This window comes from Salmo salar, chromosome ssa15 (assembly GCF_905237065.1).
Source record: "Salmo salar chromosome ssa15, Ssal_v3.1, whole genome shotgun sequence".
Classification (NCBI taxonomy): Eukaryota; Metazoa; Chordata; class Actinopteri; order Salmoniformes; family Salmonidae; genus Salmo; species Salmo salar.
In genome coordinates this window covers 6,703,198-6,724,139 of record NC_059456.1, presented here as the reverse complement: position 1 = coordinate 6,724,139, position 20,942 = coordinate 6,703,198, and the positions used below count along the sequence as shown (strand labels likewise).

General features: G+C 39.4%; 1 protein-coding gene across 4 annotated transcripts; it reads left to right on the top strand.

Moving 5' to 3' along the window:
- Positions 1-5,726: 5,726 nt before the first annotated feature.
- Positions 5,727-20,057, top strand: si:dkey-193c22.1 (alpha/beta hydrolase). 4 transcript variants are annotated; one of them, XM_014143504.2, is made up of 8 exons: positions 11,591-11,863; positions 12,677-12,826; positions 13,193-13,313; positions 15,033-15,245; positions 15,456-15,539; positions 17,197-17,338; positions 18,008-18,170; positions 18,479-20,057. In XM_014143504.2, exons 1-8 carry the CDS (start codon positions 11,721-11,723, stop codon positions 18,720-18,722), a joined length of 1,260 nt encoding a protein of 419 aa, XP_013998979.2. In that variant the 5' UTR covers positions 11,591-11,720; the 3' UTR covers positions 18,723-20,057. The 4 variants fall into 4 exon arrangements, with proteins under 4 accessions (XP_045551381.1, XP_045551380.1, XP_045551379.1 ...); XM_045695425.1 differs by lacking the exons at positions 18,008-18,170; positions 18,479-20,057 and adding an exon at positions 5,727-6,097 and having other exon boundaries at positions 11,818-11,863; positions 17,197-17,967; XM_045695424.1 differs by lacking the exons at positions 18,008-18,170; positions 18,479-20,057 and having other exon boundaries at positions 11,549-11,730; positions 11,818-11,863; positions 17,197-17,967.
- The last annotated feature ends 885 nt before the right edge of the window (positions 20,058-20,942 follow it).

The following is a 20,942-nucleotide window of genomic DNA, read 5'->3' as shown; positions in this document are numbered from 1 at the left end:
GCAAATTCAGCACACACAACATTCTATTATAGAATTGTGTCATTTGACATGTCAAATTAAAAGCTTATTTAACGAGTCAAATAGGGTTAAATGACGTGTATGTTTTTTGACACGCAAAGACCGAAAAATGCCCCTAATGCGTTCAATGTGCCTCACCCTAATGACTTGGTCTATTTTCACCTCTTAATTTCACCTACTGTTCTAACTTGGCGGTGCACATATAGCCCATAACCTGTTTTAGAGAAATTTAATCATTGAATATTGTAAGAGCTTTCATTGACTGTTATGCCCCCTTTATTTATCCTACGGTTCTGGCTTGTTGTACAGGGAGTACACTAAGAACGGCCCATGTTCTGAATTCTGTCGCTGTACATTTCAAAAGTGCTGAACAAATAGTTATTGACTACGTCCGTCGTCTCTCGCTCATTAATCTCTCGAAATTACGGATTGCCTCTTATCCGCTCGTCGTCCCCTTATGCCATAGTTTGTACATCTCAACTGTCAGTAGAAACCACAGTTGTTTAAGCAAGTCAGTCATATCAGCTATATATATTTTTTAAGGCAGTAAATGAGGCTGAATGAACAGTTTCGCTGCCAGACAAAGCTCTGCTGATAGCCAGGTGTAGCAGTGGTAAGGTGTTGGGACTCTGCTGTTGGGACAGCTTTATGTAGGCCCTAACAGTTTGTGGGCGCCGTTTGTCACTGTTATAGTGAAATTCATGTATTGTTTAGTGTTGTGTTGTGTAATGGCTTTGCTGGCATGCATCCCACTTTTTTTGTTTTGTTTGTTTGCCCCACCAAGATTTACATGCTAAAATAGCCACTGGATACAGATGTGTTAGAATACCCAGTCATGTTCATATCATCTCAGACATAAATGACAGTTTAAGACCATCCATAGAACATCCTATATGCCAGTTAAACTGAATATCATGCCCTCAGAAATGTCATTCCTCTGCTGGAGGTGTAAAACACAAAAGGGGACTTATAATTTACATATACTATAGTTTATGTGAAGGCTGGCTGAATTAGTATGTTCTTTAATCTTTAATGTCTACAGATTCTCCCTTCTTCCTGTTTTTGTTGTTGTTGTTGTTTTTGTTGTGTTTGCTTGTACTGTAAATATTGATACTGGAGACTGTTATCAAAACGAAACTGTGTAACCAAGTATCGAAGAAATGCATTTCCATTCATTGGAAGGTTGGTTATCCTACCACAATATCACAATGGATGGCAGAAATGTCAAGTTGTGTATCACTAGATTTCATTTATTACCAGATTAATTAAGGGTATACTGTGCAACTTTCATAAGGTCTAGATGTCTTATATGGAATACTGTACGACAAAAGGAGTCTGTATTAAAAACATGCCCACGTCAGGGGAGATACCCATTTAGTCAATCCCTAGCTGCTGGGCTGCTCAGTCCTGGCCCTGGGGTTCTACCGTCCTGTGGGTTGTCACTCTGGCCTTGACCTAACACACCTGAAACCAAAAAGGAATGTTTCACTAAGATCCTAAAACTGAGTGGGGTGTGTTGAGTTGGGGCGCTGCAGGGTGGTGGACTCCTAGGGGCAGGATGGGGTGACCCAGCTATATTGTGTGTAAGTAACAACAGCTCTACAGTACTATTAGGCCAATGAGATTAATTACATGGAGGATTTGCTGTTTCTGTGTGTTCATGTATATGTGTAGTTTGTATGTTTATTATTATTATTATTAATTAAACTTTAATAGATAAATAGTGGGTAAAAACGTTTTTGGGAGAGAGTTGAGGTATTGACTAGACTGGTGGGAATCGGGCTTGCAGGTGGCTTGGGGCAGGCTGGGGGGGTCTGGCTGGGGGATCTGGCTGGGGGGTCTGGCTGGGGGGTCTGGCTGAGGGGGGTTTGGCTGAGGGGGGTCTGGCTGGGGGGTCTGGCTGGGGGGTCTGGCTGGGGGGTCTGGCTGAGGGGGATCTGGTTGGGGGGGTCTGGCTGGGGGGGTCTGGCTGAGGGGGGTCTGGCTGAGGGGGGTCTGGCTGGGGGGGTCTGGCTGGGGGGTCTGGCTGATATTTGATATAGAGGATGTCTTAATAAAGACAATCAAAAGTCTTTGTACTTGATTTTTGTTGTTAGATTTGTTAGGCTATTGGTTAAAGGTGCAACACAATATTGATAATTTAATTATTTTTGATCTAGTTGAGTCTTATCAATCACTTAAACATTTTTAATATTTTGCCTAGTTAAATAAATACAAATATATATATTTTTTTTTAAATGATCTCTTACCTAGCTTGATGGCAAGGGGCATTTTTGCTTACTTTTTGTTGTTCTAAATAGAGACGGCTAGACGGGCCATATGGTATTGTGTAGATTATGCAGGAAATTAGCTTGTACTAACATTGTACTATAGGCTAAGCAGCAAAGGCAGTTATTTCCCCGATACACCGGGAGAAACGGATGTGCGTAATAACGTTTGCTAAGACCCAAATGAATGAATTACAGTATCAAAAGCATAGACACACAAAAAAAAACACAAACATACAACAGGCTACATAATAAATAGCGATCAATCTCGCCCGCGAGAAGTCCCAATTTACAGATGTCTTACCTGCCAGTGTCAGTTGGCTAACAAGTGACCACAACAGCGCGTAAAAACACAGTTTCTTGCTGTTTCTTATAGGGAATTCCATGTTTTTCATTCAATAATATTCTTCAAGGTGTAATCCGGCCCGTTTACATATTTACAGATTGGTTGGTCTTGAGATTTTGGTCACGTATTATTCGACCACTTCATTCAATCATTCAGAAGTTATTAACCTACTCTCTCCACTTGTGCGTGTGTGTGTGAGAGTGAGAGAGCGACCGCAGTCACTCTGAGCATTATATAGCTCTGCCCGCAGTCACTTCGGGCATTATGTGGCTCCGCCTTGTGTGTGAGTGCACCCTCCTTATACCACCCTCCTTATAGCACCCTCCTTATACCACCCTCCTTATAGCACCCTCCTTATAGCACCCTCCTTATACCCCCCTCCTTATACCCCCCTCCTCATACCACCCTCCTTATACCCCCCTCCTTATACCCCCCTCCTTATACCACCCTCCTTATACCCCCCTCCTTATACCACCCTCCTTATACCCCCTCCTTATACCACCCTCCTTATACCCCCCTCCTTATACCACCCTCCTTATACCACCCTCCTTATACCACCCTGCAAGATGTCTTAGCAGTGAACACAGGGCTACTTTGAAAATGTAAAAAAAATATATTTTAGATTAGCTAGCCCATGAAAGATTGTTCCGTCCTATCTGGTATCCTTGGGAAGTCTCTACCCCATTGAAATTGAAATGGTTAAGGTACGGTAAAATATTAGGTATGGGTTATGGTTATTAGGGTAAGGGTATAGGTTATGGTTATTAGGGTAAGGGTATAGGTTATGGTTATTAGGGTAAGGGTATAGGTTATGGTTATTAGGGTAAGGGTATGGGTTATGGTTATTAGGGTATAGGTTATGGTTATTAGGGTAAGGGTATGGGTTATGGTTATTAGGGTAAGGGTATGGGTTATGGTTATTAGGGTAAGGGTATGGGTTATGGTTATTAGGGTAAGGGTATGGGTTATGGTTATTAGGGTAAGAGTATAGGTTATGGTTATTCGGGTATAGGTTATGGTTATTAGGGTAAGGGTATGGGTTATGGTTATTAGGGTAAGGGTATAGGTTATGGTTATTAGGGTAATGGTATAGGTTATGGTTATTAGGGTAAGGGTATAGGTTATGGTTATTAGGGTATAGGTTATGGTTATTAGGGTATAGGTTATGGTTATTAGGGTAAGGGTAAGGGTATAGGTTATGGTTATTAGGGTATAGGTTATGGTTATTAGGGTATGGGTTATGGTTATTAGGGTATAGGTTATGGTTATTAGGGTAAGGGTATGGGTTATGGTTATTAGGGTAAGAGTATAGGTTATGGTTATTAGGGTATAGGTTATGGTTATTAGGGTAAGGGTATGGGTTATGGTTATTAGGGTAAGGGTATGGTATATGGTTATTAGGGTATAGGTTATGGTTATTAGGGTAAGGGTATGGGTTATGGTTATTAGGGTAAGGGTATAGGTTATGGTTATTAGTGTAAGGGTATGGGTTATGGTTATTAGGGTAAGGGTATAGGCTATGGTTATTAGGGTAAGGGTATAGGTTATGGTTATTACGGTAAGGGTATGGGTTAAGCGGAGGGACGTCCCAACGACGCTGGATTGCATTGACAATAAAAGATTAGGGCTAACTCATCTGAACCTATTACATTCCTATGTAGCAGATGCTCTTATCCAGAACAATTTACAAGCGCAATTAGGGTTAAGTGCCTTGCTGAAGGACACAGACAGATTTTTCACCTAATCGGCTCTGGGATTTGAACCACAGGGACTTAAAACAGCAACCTTTCGGTTACTGGCCCAAAGTTTTTAACCCCTAGGCTACCTGCCAAACTACACATCTATAACCATGACTCCATCACACTCCATCACCCTACACATCCATAACCATGACTCATCACTCTACACATCTATAACCATGACTCATCACCCTACACCTCTATAACCATGACTCCATCACCCTACACATCTATAACCATGACTCCATCACCCTACACCTCCATAACCATGACTCCATCACCCTACACATCTATAACCATGACTCCATCACCCTACACATCTATAACCATGACTCCATCACCCTCCACATCTATAACCATGACTCCATCACCCTACACATCCATAACCATGACTCCATCACCCTACACATCTATAACCATGACTCCATCACAATACATATCTATAACCATGACTCCATCACAATACACATCCATAACCATGACTCCATCACAATACACATCTATAACCATGACTCCATCACCCTACACATCTATAACCATGACTCCATCACCCTACACATCTATAACCATGACTCCATCACAATACACATCCATAACCATGACTCCATCCCAATACACATCTATAACCATGACTCCATCACCCTACACATCTATAACCATGACTCCATCACCCTACACATCTATAACATGACTCATCACCCTATACCTCTATAACCATGACTCCATCACCCTACACATCTATAACCATGACTCCATCACAATACACATCCATAACCATGACTCCATCACCCTACACATCTATAACCATGACTCCATCACCCTACACATCTATAACCATAACTCCATCACCCTACACATCTATAACCATGACTCCATCACCCTACACATCTATAACCATAACTCCATCACCCTACACATCTATAACCATGACTCCATCACCCTACATATCTATAACCATAACTCCATCACCCTACACATCTATAACCATGACTCCATCACCCTGCACATCTATAACCATGACTCCATCACCCTACACATCTATAACCATAACTCCATCACAATACACATCTATAACCATAACTCCATCACCCTACACAGCTATAACCATGACTCCATCACACTATACTACAAGTAACTGCCAAAATAATTAATCTACGTCATAATTATTCCGGTCCTAAAGCAAATTTTCATAAATCGATGATGTATTGCACACGCGAATATTGAATACCTATAAAATATATATATATATTTCAGAAATAAAACAGTGTGCAGAATGACAACTAACCCAGCCAATCAAACCTCAGAGTACGGTGACTAGTAGTCCTGCCTTCTAAGAATAATAACCAATGGGAACGAATAATGTGGCGTACAGCGGACATCGAATACCCTAACACCGGGATCCTGTTGTTATAAAATAATACCATTATGATGATGGAAAAAAACCTAGTTCCTTTCCGAAACCTGTAATGGCAAGATAATACTTCGGATAGCGAAATAATACGAAATAATACGAGTTTAATTGTGACGTATTTGTGAAGATTTTCCGCTCTGTTTTGAGATGCTTTCCTGCCTTGACAGATGATCAATGAAGTCGGTCATTTGAGGATTCAAAACGACACTATTTTCTTACCTCAGTTTGACATTTTACAAACACCACCCCCTTCTATTCCTACATTTATAGGCCTAAGAAGACACATTGTAGCCTAGTACAATACCCCGTCTAAACGGTAAGTTGTTTCTAGAAGAAAGAGAAAAAGGCTGATATATGTAACGCTACATAACACAGACTTACATGTTGTCTGGTAGGCTACTGTATTCATTAATATGTGCCACTATTCGGTCAGTTAGTTGTGTAGCAACATAATGGAAATAATATCTGATATCTTCTTGAATAAAACATTGTAGCTAGCTCCAGTATTGTGTTATACCGCATATCCATCGCGGATTAGTAAGATCATGCAGTTACGTGGACTTTACAGTAGAGGTCGCAGTAATAGCAGCTGCGAACGAAGGTAATTTACGCATGTCTGGTTGAGCGTCAGGACTGCGTGCTACAATGTGGCGTTCATCAAACACAGACACTTTGTCAACACTACCCATGTTTTTGACATGAAGGATTTAACATGTTACTATTGCAATAATAACAAGACCATTGAAATGACTGTGATTTTTTTTATTTTATTCTTGTTGCCAAATACTTTATACACAGACAAAAATTCCAGAATTCTATACCAAAATTACTAATATTTTTGATTGAATTTAATCATCTTGTTAAGACTTATCCATACTGAATAACATCTTCGTTAATCATTATAATAACATTTTTTTCTGAGTGAATACAATTGCACTTGAATTTGTATGTATTCAGTATTTTCTAAATTGACCTGTGTTTTGTTTTGTTAGACGTGTATGATGTAAGGATGTAAATTGTTGATAATTTTGTATAATAAAAAAATAAAAAAATCTAAAATAAATCAAATTAATACAATTAAACCAAAGAAAAATGATAAAATCATCAGACACAGACCATATTTACCATCTTTCGTTGTCTGTCAATCCAACAAAAAGACTCCCCAGACTACCCACTGGTCCATTTCTTTCTATTTCATGCACTATAATGCATTTAGCTGCTATGACAATCATAAGATAGCCTACAGATAGTAGGGACGTTCAGCCTACGGCACAGACACTGTGGAACAGACACTGTGGAACAGACACTGTGGAACAGACACTGTGGAACAGACACTGTGGAACAGACACTGGAGGCTCTAGCCTAAAGCGCCCGGTTAAATGATTGAGAAGTAGATGTGATTGTTGCAAAAGTTTGTGAGTGGGCAATGTACACTGAGTGGACAAAACATTAAGAACACCTGCTGTTTACATTTACATTTTAGTCATTTAGCAGACGCTCTTATCCAGAGCGACTTACAGTATTGAATACATACATTTCATACATTTCATTTCATGCATTGTAAAAAATAAAACATGCTCTACCAACTGAGCCACAGGTTCTGTGACACAGACTGACCAGGTGAATCCAGGTGAAAGTTATGATCCCTTATTGATGTTACTTGTTAAATCCACTTCAATCAGTGTAGATGAAGGGGAGGAGACAGGTTAAATGATTTTTAAGCCTTGAGACAATTGAGAATGTGTGCCATTCAGAGGGTGAATGGGCAAGACAAAATATTTAAGTGCCTTTGGTATGTGCCAGGCGCACCAACTTGTGTGAAGAACTGCAACGCTGCTGGGGTTTTTCACGCTCAACAGTTTCCCGTGTGTATCAAGAATGGTCCACCACCCAAGGGACATCAAGCTAACTTGACACAACTGTCGGAAGCATTGGAGTCAACGTGGGCCAGCATCCCTGTGGAAACGCTTTCGACACAGTGTAGAGTCCCTGCCCCCGATGAATTGAGGCTGTTCTGTTCTGGTTGCAACTCAAAATCAGGAAGGTGTTCCTAATGTTTGGTATAGTCAGTGTATACAATCGTGTTGAATTATTTTGGCTTCGTTTCATCCCACTGCGGCGTCCATTATTTCCAAGGTAAATGTACAGAACGTCGACGTTTATCCCTTTACGTAGGCCTATATTGCGTTTTTTTTTTTTTTTTTACCCTAATGTGGACAGTTTGTGTTACTGTCTTACACAAGCTTGCATTTTCACCCCATAAAATGTTGTGGAATTACACGTCCTTTTTTCCCTTCGGATTGGTGACGTTAGTATACAAGTGTATAGTCATCACTTTTGAAAATAAGAATTTGTTCTTAACTGACTTGCCTAGTTAAATAAAGGTAAAATAAAATTAAAATTAAAATCACAATGACATAATATTAATTGCTTGTAAAAGATCAATATATTTGGTTGTTTACCGTTGATTTTATCACACGCTTGGGGAGCCCAGGACTTAGAATGGGGATCTCTCTATAAAAGGCGTTTGTCACACACACGAACACATTGATTTGAAAGTCAAACTATCACTTAAATAGCAGCCAACTGTTGTTACTGTTGATATCCTATGTTACACGGTGATTCGTTTAAAGTAATAAAGTTTTTTTGTGTGTTTTTTTTTACTTTTCCGTGATGGCAGCAGGGCTGGCTCCAGGCATAAACGATCGCTTAGGGCCCCCGGTCGCTAGGGAACAGTCCGGGACACAACTTACTGTTGTGTGTTAGAATAGTAGAATAAACATGGTGCAAGTTCAAAAATGTAGTTGTGAATCAGCTGTTTTTCCACTAGTCACTCAATTAGCACATGTCAGCTAACAATTCTTAGAATGGTAGCCAGTTAGTCTAGCTTAGTTATCTAAACGTGTAGTAATCATGGCTGAATACCGACCGGACATGCAGGACATGTTCCCAGTGGCTCTGACGTCCAGGGGGCCCCCGTTGATTTTGTTAGTCACTCGCAGATATCATTAACATGACATAGGTTAATGGGAAAATGTGTAGAATTGCAGGACATTTTATCTACGCCCAATGTGCAAAATGTGTAGATGCCAAATAGTGTCCCCCTGCCAAATAGTGCCCCCCTACCAAATAGTGCCCCCCTGCCAAATAGTGCCCCCCCCCCCCGCCTCTGTGTCACAATGGGATTTCGATGAGTTCTAGCTTCCGTTGCTAAGGCTGTTGCTAGAAAGTGTTCTTGCTCTATCATACTGGGCACATAATACTGTATGTGAGATACACAGATGAACTAAAAACACTAGCACTGCAAACACTCAGAACAAAGAGATTAGCAGTGCCCCTCTTTAAGTCTCCCTTCTGAGACTGGCTGCCTGTTGAGAACAAGTAACAGGCAGAACCTCCCTGTCACGTCCTGTTATTTTCTATGGTAGAGTAGGTCAGGGCGTGACAGGGGGGGTTTTCTAGTTTAGTTTTTCTATGTTGTCTAGTTTTGTATTTCTATGTTGGGTTTTGTTTGGGATGATCTCCAATTAGAGGCAGTTGGTCCTCGTTGTCTCTAATTGGAGATCATACTTAAGTAGGGTTTTTTTCCCCCTGGGTTTGTGGGAGATTGTTTTTGAGTATGTGTATGTTAACTCTGCGTCACGGTTTGTTGTTTTTGTTATTCAGTTTATTTATATGTATTGCATAGTTTCACAGTGTAAATAAAATGTGGAACGACACACACGCTGCACTTTGGTCCGCTCCTCCTTTCGACCGTCGTGACACTCCCACCCACACAGCACCCACCTCCTCTCTATTCCACACACAAGAATTCACTATTTCAGTCTGATTACCATATGAGTGTACAAAAAACAAATCTGTGAAAATAAATGAACGACACAAGTGTACCAAGAAAAGATCAAAGTTTATATATTTAAATCTTAAATATTGCCAGGTTGGTTTTCACAGCTGTTTCACAAAGGTGTCCATTGTTGTAAATTGTAACGTATCGTTTGATGGTATTTATTAGTTCAACATTATTCATTGTTTTATCCTGGGACCTACAATAGATACATATATATTCAACTGCAAGGGGGTGCTAATGAGCTATGAGAGATAGAACAAAAATGAATTGAAATAGAGGACTACTGAAATTAAATTATTTCAGTGTAGATAAGGGAAGGGCAGGATAAAATACAAACATGACAGTCAGATAAGCCAGTTTATGACTCAAACCGATTTGCATATGAATGGAGTGGAAATTAGCTGACTTCCTGATCTGTAAGGTAAATAACTTTAATGTGTCAAGCAGATTACTCATTTCCTTTGCCATTTCCAAAAACGTAGCAACATTTAAGACATGGATTGTATGTTGAAATGTTAACATGGTACATAAAAGTAGTTTGAAGTAATTCATCTTACTAAACAAAAACAAGTTCAAACAGCTATTTTTGTCACGGAAATAAACTTTGTTTGCATAGCGAGATGAAAATATTTTTTTTTTTACATTTTTAGTCATTTAGCAGACGCTCTTATCCAGAGCGACTTACAGTAGTGAATGCATACATTTCATTTCATGCATTTTTTATTTATTTTTTGTTGTATTTATTTTTTCGTACTGGCCCCCCGTGGGAATCAGATAATCAAAATGAAACACTTCAAAATGCAGCTAGCCGCTTTCTACAAATTGTCCTCTGACCAGTGATGTACACATTATTCCCAGATTCCGTGTGTTTTTTGTTGTTGAGCTGTGTTAGTTTCAACAGGACGTGCAACCTCATCTCCACCTCTCGCGTAATTGACGTCATCGTGATATCGATATGATTTATTGACAAATAAGTGTTGCGTTTCTCTTTCCGTTTTGGCGATTTCCCCCAAATCAAAATGCATCACTATAAAAAATGTATCTCACTGTCTTCTGCTGGTTGTTCTCTAACCATGTGCTTTTTTAGTTGTGTATCAGATATTTATTGCCAAGTGTCAAAACAACAGGGGTTTTGGTATTTTTTATTTTATTTTATTTGATTTCACCTTTATTTAACCAGGTAGGCAAGTTGAGAACAAGTTCTCATTTACAATTGCGACCAGGCCAAGATAAAGCAAAGCAGTTCGACAACATACAACAACACAGAGTTACACATGGAATAAACAAACATACAGTCAATAATACAGTAGAAAAAATAAGTCTATATACAGTGTGAGCAAATGAGGTGAGATAAGGGAGGTAAAGGCAATAAAAAGGCCATGGTGGCAAAGTAAATACAATATAGCAAGTAAAACACTGGAATGGTAGATTTGCAGTGGAAGAAAGTGCAAAGTAGAAATGGAAATAATGGGGTGCAAAGGAGCAAAGTAAATAAATACAGTAGGGGAAGAGGTAGTTGTATGTGTGCAGTTCATAAGGTGCTTGTTGAAAATAAAAACTCAAAGTATTATAATTACTACTGTTCCACAGGTACTGTATGTGTAGATGGACATTGTTGTATGTTTTCAATATATCACAAACTGGTTCTACATAATGGTTATTGATTGGGTCACCTTAAAACTGTGTTTTTTTTTTTTTACATTTATCAAAATATCTTGTCAACATGAAGCAGGACAGCATCATTATGAACTTAAGTTTTAGCAATATAAATTGAACTTTCAATATTAATTTCCAATGGTATTGTACTTTAAATCAGTAAAAAAAAAAAATTATTTTGATGATATACCAGAAATCACCAAAACGGGTTTGCCCTGCCTTCAGCTAAGTTGGCTCTGGTTCAGGGCACCTTGACCCAGAGCTAGTCTACAGATAACTTATCATAGCGGAATGGAATTTGGAATTTTGCAACTTTCAACTCAATTGCATAGTTGAACCTCGAACAGTACTTTTCCAGTCTCCCTCTGCTAACTGTGGAGCTAACAGCTTTTTGTTCCACACCGGCACTAAGACACCTGCTCCAAAGAATTAACTCATCATGGTCCTAGGTCTGGACCTTGGTTATTTGAATCATCTACGGAGCAGTTGGTCGAATAGTCTAACATTGTCTGTCATGCTTTGCCTTCCTCTTACAGGAAACAGTCCCGCAGATACAGCGTCTCAACTTGGATCATTAAATATGTGAGTACTAGCACACTCAAAATAACACGTTCACTTGTATACACCATTCAATACTCATGACTATTTTCAGTAGTTTGCTAACTCTTCATTACCATGTGAGAAGCATACTCAGCATGTTTTACTTACCAGTGCCATTCAATAGCTTATCTTGATTATTGTTATTTTGTATTTTATTTAACCTTTATTTAACTAGGCAAGTCAGTTAAGAACAAATTCTTATTTTACAATGACGGTCTACCCCTGGCCAAACCCGGGCGACGCTGGGCCAATTGTGCGCCACCCTATTTGACTCCCAATCACAGCCGGATGTGATACAGCCTGGATTCGAACCAGGGACTGTAGTGACGCCTCTTGCACGGAGATGCAGTGCCTTAGACCTCTGCACCACTCGGGAGCCACTAACTGGCATATTATTATGCAACAGTGATTACTAACCCCCCCTCTGTGTCTCTCTCCTTCTCTGTCTCTCTCCTCCCTCTCTCTCTCGCTATGTGTCTCTCTTTCTATGTCTCTGTGTCTCTCTCCTTCTCTCTCTCCCTCTCTCCTTCTCTCTCTGTCTCTCCCCCTCTCGCTACGTGTCTCTCTCTCTCTCCTCTCTGTCTCTCGCTCTGTGTCTCTGTCTCTCTCCTTCTCTCCCTCTCTCTCGCTGTCTCTCGCTCTGTCTCTGTCTCTCCTTCTCTCCCCCTCTCGCTATGTGTCTCACTCTCCTTCTCTCTGTCTCTCGCTCTGTCTCTCTCTCTCTCCCTCTCTCTCTCTCCCTCTCTCTCCCTCCTCTCTCTCCCTCCTCCTCTCTCTCCGTGTGTTGTTCTCTAGGATTGGCCTCAAGTACAACATGTCTCTACCCATGGCTGCAGGGGCCTTGTTAGTGGGCATCCCCTACTCCATCTCTCTCGTAGCCCAGTGGATGTATGGCTGGCCTAACAAGCCAGGCTATAAAAAGTACATCGAGGCTCTGAAGCCAAGGTAATTTAACATTCCAGCGCTACTATTATCTTCACTGATATATTGTGTGTGTGTGTCCTGAATGGCACCCTATTCCCTACATAGAGCACCAGAACTCTATGGGCCATGGTCAAAAGTAGTGCACTATATAGGGAATAGGGTGCCATAGGGCCCTGGTCAAAAGTAGTGCACTATATAGGGAATAGGGTGCCATTTGGGACATAAACATTGTTATGAGGTTCTGATTTTTATAGTCTCTTCCTACGCCATGAGTCTGGCAAGCAGGACTCATATTTATTCATCGGTTCTGAGATGTACGTGTGTGTGTGTGTGTGTGTGTGTGTGTGTGTGTGTGTGTGTGTGTGTGTGTGTCCTTCCTCTCCCCAGGCGGATATACTGTCTGACTAGAGCTGTGCTGGAGATGCTGAAATACTTCCAGTACGGCAAACTCTACTTCCAGTGGAAGTCCTGGTACAAGAATGTAGAAAACCACAAGCATTATGAAAAGGTAATGTAGAAAACCCCAATCATTATGAAAAGGTAATGTAGAAAACCCCAATCACTATGAAAAGGTAATGTAGAAAACCCCCAAGCATTATGAAATGGTAATGTAGAAAACCACAAGCATTATGAAAAGGTAATGTAGAAAAACCCCAGGCATTATAAAAAGGTAATGGAGAAAACCACAAGCATTATGAAAAGGTAATGTAGAAAACCACAATCATTATGAAAAGGTCATGTAGAAAACCCCAAAGCATTATGAAAAGGTCATGTAGAAAACCACAAGCATTATGAAAAGGTAATGTAGAAAACCCCAATCATTATGAAAAGGTAATGTAGAAAACCCCAATCACTATGAAAAGGTAATGTAGAAAACCCCCAAGCATTATGAAATGGTAATGTAGAAAACCACAAGCATTATGAAAAGGTAATGTAGAAAACCACAATCATTATGAAAAGGTAATGTAGAAAACCACAAGCACTATGAAAAGATAATGTAGTAAACCCCAATCATTATGAAAAGGTCATGTAGAAAACCCCAATCATTATGAAAAGGTAATGTGGCAAACCCCAATCATTATGAAAAGGTAATGTAGAAAACCCCAATCATTATGAAAAGGTAATGTAGAAAACCCCAAGCATTATGAAAAGGTAATGTAGAAAACCACAATCATTATGAAAAGGTCATGTAGAAAACCACAATCATTATGAAAAGGTAATGTAGAAAACCCCAATCACTATGAAAAGGTAATGTAGAAAACCCCAATCATTATGAAAAGGTAATGTAGAAAACCCCCAAGCATTATGAAAAGGTAATGTAGAAAACCCCAATCGTTGTGAAAAGGTAATGTAGGAAAACCCCAATCATTATGAAAAGGTAATGTAGGAAAACCCCAATCATTATGAAAAGGTAATGTAGAAACCCCCCAAGCATTATGAAAAGGTAATGTAGAAAACCCCCAAGCATTATGAAAAGGTAATGTAGAAAATCCCCAAGCATTATGAAAAGGTAAGTTTGTTCCAGTTTTCCAACATTGCTGGTCTTGGGCTGCTGTCTTTTCCATGGCCGTGGGAAGTAGGGTGCTAAAGCACAAACTGATAAATGGAAATAAAATAACAAATATATATAAAGTATCAGACAAACGTTTGGACACACCTACTCATTCAAGGGTTTTTCTTACTTTTTTAAAACTATTTTCTACATTGTAGAATAATAGTGAAGACATCAAATCTATGAAATAACACACATGGAATCATGTAGTAACCAACAAAAAAAAAGTTAAACAAATCAAAATATATGTTATATTTGAGATTCTTCAAAGTAGCCACCTTTTGCCTTGATGACAGCTTTACACACTCTTGGCATTGTCTCTACATGATTCCATATGTGTTATTTCATAGTTTTGATGTCTTCACTATTATTCTACAATGTAGAAAATAGTAGAAAATAAAGAAAAACCCTGGAATGAGTAAGGTGTGTCCAAACTTTTGTCTGGTACTGTATATTACTTAAAAATATATGATATTGGTGAACTAGGCCTTTATTAGTCTTGTATGAGCGGAGAAAAATACTCATTATCACCCTGTGTATAGCTGATTATTAGTGCATTTCTTTGAAATATTTTACAAAACCATTATGTACTGTACCTCATTATAAATGAATGTGAAAGCTCACTGCACACGCTCTTCTTCTCCTCCCTCTCTCCTCCTCCTCCTCCTCCTAAAGGGCATCAGGTTTGGGCGTCGTAGCAACAAGCTGGATTTGTATTATTCTCCCACGGTGGGCCAGCCAGGCAGTGGACCGGTGCCTGTGGTAGTGTTTATATACGGGGGAGCCTGGGGTTCAGGGGAGAGGTCCATATACTGTCTACTGGCCATGCAGATGGCTAAGGAGCTCAGCGCAACGGTGATCTGCCCCGACTATTGCACCTATCCAAAGGTAAGACTCCTCCACTACCATAAAAAAAACAGCTGCAGCAAGCACACAAATATTCTTTAGAAAATGCACCTTTTCTAGTTTAAATATATATATTTTTTTTATATATATATTTTTTGATAGGGACAGATACAATAGACCAAAAATATGCAGTCCCTGTTGTATTCAGTGAGCGAGCGTACACATTGCATTTCACCTTAATCTTCTTTCCAGGGTAATGTTTTGTGTATGGTTCAAGATATTGCGGACTGTCTCATTTGGGCGAGGGACAGCGGCCATAAATTCAACTTTGACAAAGTAAGTCTCCACATCTATCACTCCAGTGTTAATTTGATAAATTGTAATTACTTCGCAACTATTGGCCTATTTATTGTTTTACCTACTCACGCCATTTGCACACACTGTATATAGAGTTTTTCTATTGTGTTATTGACTGTACGTTTGTTTATTCCATGTAACTCTGTGTTGTTTGTGTCGCACTGCTTTGCTTTATCTTGGCCAGGTCGCAGTTTTAAATGAGAACTTGTTCTCAACTGGCCTACCTGGTTAAATAAAGGTGAAATAAATACAAATAAAAAAAAGTGATGCATACAGTGGTTGAAGTCCAGGTCTACAGTTATAACACATTGGTTGATATCATAGGGGCCAATCCTCACTTCTACTTGGTTATAATCCTCACTTCTACTTAATTATAATCCTCACTTCTTCTTAATTATAATCCTCACTTCTTCTTAATTATAATCCTCACTTCTACTTAATTATAATCCTCACTTCTACTTAATTATAATCCTCACTTCTTCTTGGTTATAATCCTCACTTCTTCTTGGTTATAATCCTCACTTCTACTTAATTATAATCCTCACTTCTTCTTGGTTATAATCCTCACTTCTTCTTGGTTATAATCCTCACTTCTACTTAATTATAATCCTCACATCTTCTTGATTATAATCCTCACTTGTTCTTGATTATAATCCTCACTGCTACTTAATTATAATCCTCACTTCTTCTTGGTTATAATCCTCACTTCTTCTTGGTTATAATCCTCACTTCTTCTTAATTATAATCCTCACTTCTACTTAATTATAATCCTCACTTCTTCTTAATTATAATCCTCACTTCTTCTTAATTATAATCCTCACTTCTTCTTGATTATAATCCTCACTTCTACTTAATTATAATCCTCACTTCTTAATTATAATCCTCACTTCTTCTTGGTTATAATCCTCACTTCTACTTAATTATAATCCTCACTTCTACTTAATTATAATCCTCACTTCTTCTTAATTATAATCCTCACTTCTACTTAATTATAATCCTCACCCTTACTTAATTATAATCCTCACTTCAATTTAATTATAATCCTCACCTCTACTTAATTATAATCCTCACTTCAATTTAATTATAATCCTCACTTCTTCTTGGTTATAATCCTCACTTCTACTTAATTATAATCCTCACTTCTATTTAATTATAATCCTCACTTCTTCTTAATTATAATCCTCACTTCTACTTAATTATAATCCTCACTTCTTCTTGATTATAGTTGTCACTTAGTCTTGCATTGATATCAATTGGATAATAAATGAAAAATGTGACTTTAGTGGAAGTTTTTGTATTGGCCCTTTACTGAAGACTGTTCATAAATGCACTGTTGATAGTAACACTCCTGTGCTCGTTCTCTCTTTGTGCAGGATAACATTCTGTTAATAGTCCCTATATATGATTTATAAAGGGCTTATAGTTATAGATAAATAAATACTACATTATCAGTTCATATATATATATGAATGTGTAGTAAGCACTTATAACACATTGGTTGATATTCACCCCCCGTGCCTGCTGTCAACGTGCAGAATAACATTGTGTTAGTCGTTCATAAACTGTTAATTGTTAGTTTATAAAGTGGGTAATAAACAGTTAACAGGTATTGATGTCCACCATGTTGTCTTTTCAGGATAACATTGTGTTAATCGGCCACTCCGCTGGGGCTCACCTAGCAGCTCTAACCGTCCTGTTCATGGTCGAGGGACGAGACGAGCTCTTTATAGATGCCAAGAAGCAGACAGAGATCACCATGGCAATCAGAGGAGTTACAGGTCACTACGTGGTTTATAGAGTTACAGGTCACTACGTGGTTTATAGAGTTACAGGTCACTACGTGGTTTATAGAGTTACAGGTCACTACGTGGTTTATAGAGTTACAGGTCACTACGTGGTTTATAGAGTTACAGGTCACTACGTGGTTTATAGAGTTACAGGTCACTACGTGGTTTATAGAGTTACAGGTCACTACGTGGTTTATAGAGTTACAGGTCACTACGTGGTTTATAGAGTTACAGGTCACTACGTGGTTTATAGAGTTACAGGTCACTACGTGGTTTACAGAGTTACAGGTCACTACGTGGTTTATAGAGTTACAGGTCACTACGTGGTTTATAGAGTTACAGGTCACTACGTGGTTTATAGAGTTACAGGTCACTACGTGGTTTATAGAGTTACAGGTCAATACGTGGTTTATAGAGTTACAGGTCACTACGTGGTTTATAGATATTGTCTTAGAAAATCAGACAGCTCAACATTTGTCTCCGCATTGATGAGATTTTCTTGTTTTTAAGCTCAGGCTTTATTCAGTGATCAAATGAAAAACAGGAAGTTGTGTTGTATTACATTGAATTTAGATTTAAGAAAAATAAAAGTTCCTTCAAATATCTAATTCCCCCCCCCCCCCCCCCTCCTCTACGACATGGTGTCTGTTCTCTGTTCAGGTTTGAGTGGAGTGTACAACATCATGGACCACTACGAACATGAACAGATGAGAGCTGTGGAGTATGTCTCTACGATGCACAAAGCCATGAACGGAGTGGAGAACTTCCCTTATTACTCACCAACACACCTACTGAAGAAATTCAGCAAGGCACAACTGAAAAGGTAGGATGACGATGCTGCAATACTATACAGACATTGACGATAAAACTGATACGATAGCTAAGGTTTCCGACGATCCTAACCCCAATAAATACACAGGACAAGAACAAATAGGTGAACGCCAACCCAGGAAATATGATTTCTTATTAGAATTTTTTGGTTTTTAGTGGAAGATTGATTGATTTGAGAGAAATAACCGGTTGTCTTTCATTCCTGTTTGGTTCTACAGGGCTAGTCTGTTAGTCAGCACCTCTACTACTATTTTGTGTGTGTGTGTCAACTACCAACTCATAATATGGTCAATTCTACAGAGTGCCACCTTTCTGCTTGCTTCACGGGACCAACGACATCATAGTTCCGATGGAATCTTCCCAGAGGTTTTCTGAGCTGCTCACGTCCCTGTCAATCAAGGTGTCCCTGTACCTCATGCCTAAAATGGACCACACAGAGATAGTCACCGATCTCATGACGACAGACAGGCACTTCTACAAAACAGTGTACAGCTGCATCAAACAGGAGTACAGCAAGTTCATAGGCCAGGTCTGTGACTGCTGAACGAAACAACTAACACAATACATTATTCATTCATGATGTGCCGTAATTCCTCTTGTTTACATATTTTTTTCTTTTCTTCTTCCAGTTAATTATTATTATTATGATACCTCGAATTTACAGGATTTAGACTTTTCGACAAAAACAAAAAATAGTTTTAGCTCTCTGTTTTAATCTCTGGTGTGTGTTTCATAAAGGTTCCATGATTGTAAACAGACTGAATTATATTTTAATACAATAATTCCTGATTTTTACACATAAGATTATTTTTCAGAGCTGATATGATTGGTCAAAAGATTAGCCGGTAGAAAAATCCGAATTGGTCTCTCTCTGTCTAAACAAAGCCCATGTGTGTCAGACCTCAAATGCACATGCCAAATAATTGTGCCAGAGTTTTCACCTTTGGGACTATCCCATTGGTTACATTGTACCAGGCCAACTAAATCAAGTATTTGAAAGTATTGGATATGTATTTGACCAAGTCTGGTGCGTATAGAACACTGTATGAGATATCCCAAGGTCCAATATATTCACTGTGCTTCTGCTTCTGCCTCCGCATTGTTTGTTCATTGAGGGTTTTAGGCTGGGTATCTGTAAAGCACTTTGTGACAACTGCTGATGTAAAAAAAAAGAAAAAGGGCTTTATAAAAACACATTTGATTTATTGATCCAGGAACAACCTTTATATAGAAATGGTGTTAGTGTTAACTCCCACTCCCACAGAGTAATATGGGCTAGTATTCAGCAAAGCATTGACAACATTCCCGTGTGGATTAAGACGCCACATCCTAAATTGCACCCTATTCCCTACATAGTGCAATAGTTTTGGCCAGAGCCCTATGGCACCCTATTCCCTACATAGTGCACTACTTTTGATCAGAGCCTTATGGCACCCTATTCCCTACATAGTGCACTACTTTTGACCAGAACCCTATGGCACCCTATTCCCTACATAGTGCACTACTTTTGACCAGAGCCCTATGGCACCCTATTCCCTACATAGTGCACTACTTTTGACCAGAGCCCTATGGCACCCTATTCCCTACATAGTGCACTACTTTTGACCAGAGCCCTATGGACAGTGCACTATATAGGGAAAAGGGTACCATTTGGGACAGAACCAAACAGTGGGGCAGATCTATTGTATATGTTCTACTGATAATCTGTTGCATTAATATGGTCAACCAGGAGAACGTAACATTTTCTGTTTATTAAATGTTTGAACAACTACATACTACATCTGATGAAATGTATTCATTACATTACTCTATTTTGCATTTTGAATGTCTTCTCTTAAAAGTTATGTAATGATTTATTTAATAAAAGTCTTAAATTTTGTCTTTTTTTTTATTTTTATGAAATGCCCAGATGCACAAAACTTGTCCGACCTGGATGAGTATGAAGTTACTGAACCAAATGAACCTAAGCATGAACCACAAGACCCTTTGGTATCTTATAATCAAATCAAAGTTTATTGGTTGCGTACAGAGATTTGCAGATGATATTGCAAGTGAAGTGAAATCCTTGTGTTTCTAGCTCCAACAGTGCAGTGGCCAAACACGACTCCAACACCATCATTATTAAGTTTGCTGACTACACAACAGTGGTAGGCCTGATCACCGACAGCGATGAGACGGCCTATAGGGAGGAGGTCAGAGAACTGGCAGTGTGGTGCCAGGACAACAACCTCTCCGTCAATGTGAGCAAGACAAAGGAGCTGATCGTGGACTACAGGAAAAGGAGGGCCGAACAGGCCCCCATTCTCATCGACGGGGCTGTAGTGGAGCAGGTCGAGAGTTTCAAGTTCTTTGGTGTCCACATCACCAACGAACTATCATGGTCCAAACACACCAAGACAGTTGTGAAGTGGGCACGAAAAAACCTTTTCCCCCTGAGGAGACTGAAAAGATTTGGCATGGGTCCCCAGATCCTCAAAAGGTTCTACAGCTGCACCATTGAGAGCATCCTGACTGGTTGCATCACCGCCTGGTATGGCAACTGCTCGACCTCTGACCGTGAGGCACTATAGAGGGTGGTGCAAACGGCCCAGTACATCACTGGGGCCAAGCTCCCTGCCATCCAGGACCTATATAATAGCCGGTGTCAGAGGAAAGCCCATAAAATTGTCAGAGACTCCAGAGACTTTTGTACACTGCTGCTACTTGCTGTTTGTTTGTTACCTATGCATAGTCATTTCGCCCGCACCTACATGTACAGATTACC

Bases quoted from the DNA above. Each gene is read 5' to 3' on its own strand.
- si:dkey-193c22.1 (XM_045695423.1), top strand. From the start codon at position 11,721: ATGGTCCTAGGTCTGGACCTTGGTTATTTGAATCATCTACGGAGCAGT. The intron at 13,314-15,032 runs GTAATGTAGAAA...CTCCTCCTAAAG, and splicing joins ACCACAAGCATTATGAAAAG to GGCATCAGGTTTGGGCGTCG. The intron at 15,246-15,455 runs GTAAGACTCCTC...TCTTCTTTCCAG, and splicing joins ACTATTGCACCTATCCAAAG to GGTAATGTTTTGTGTATGGT.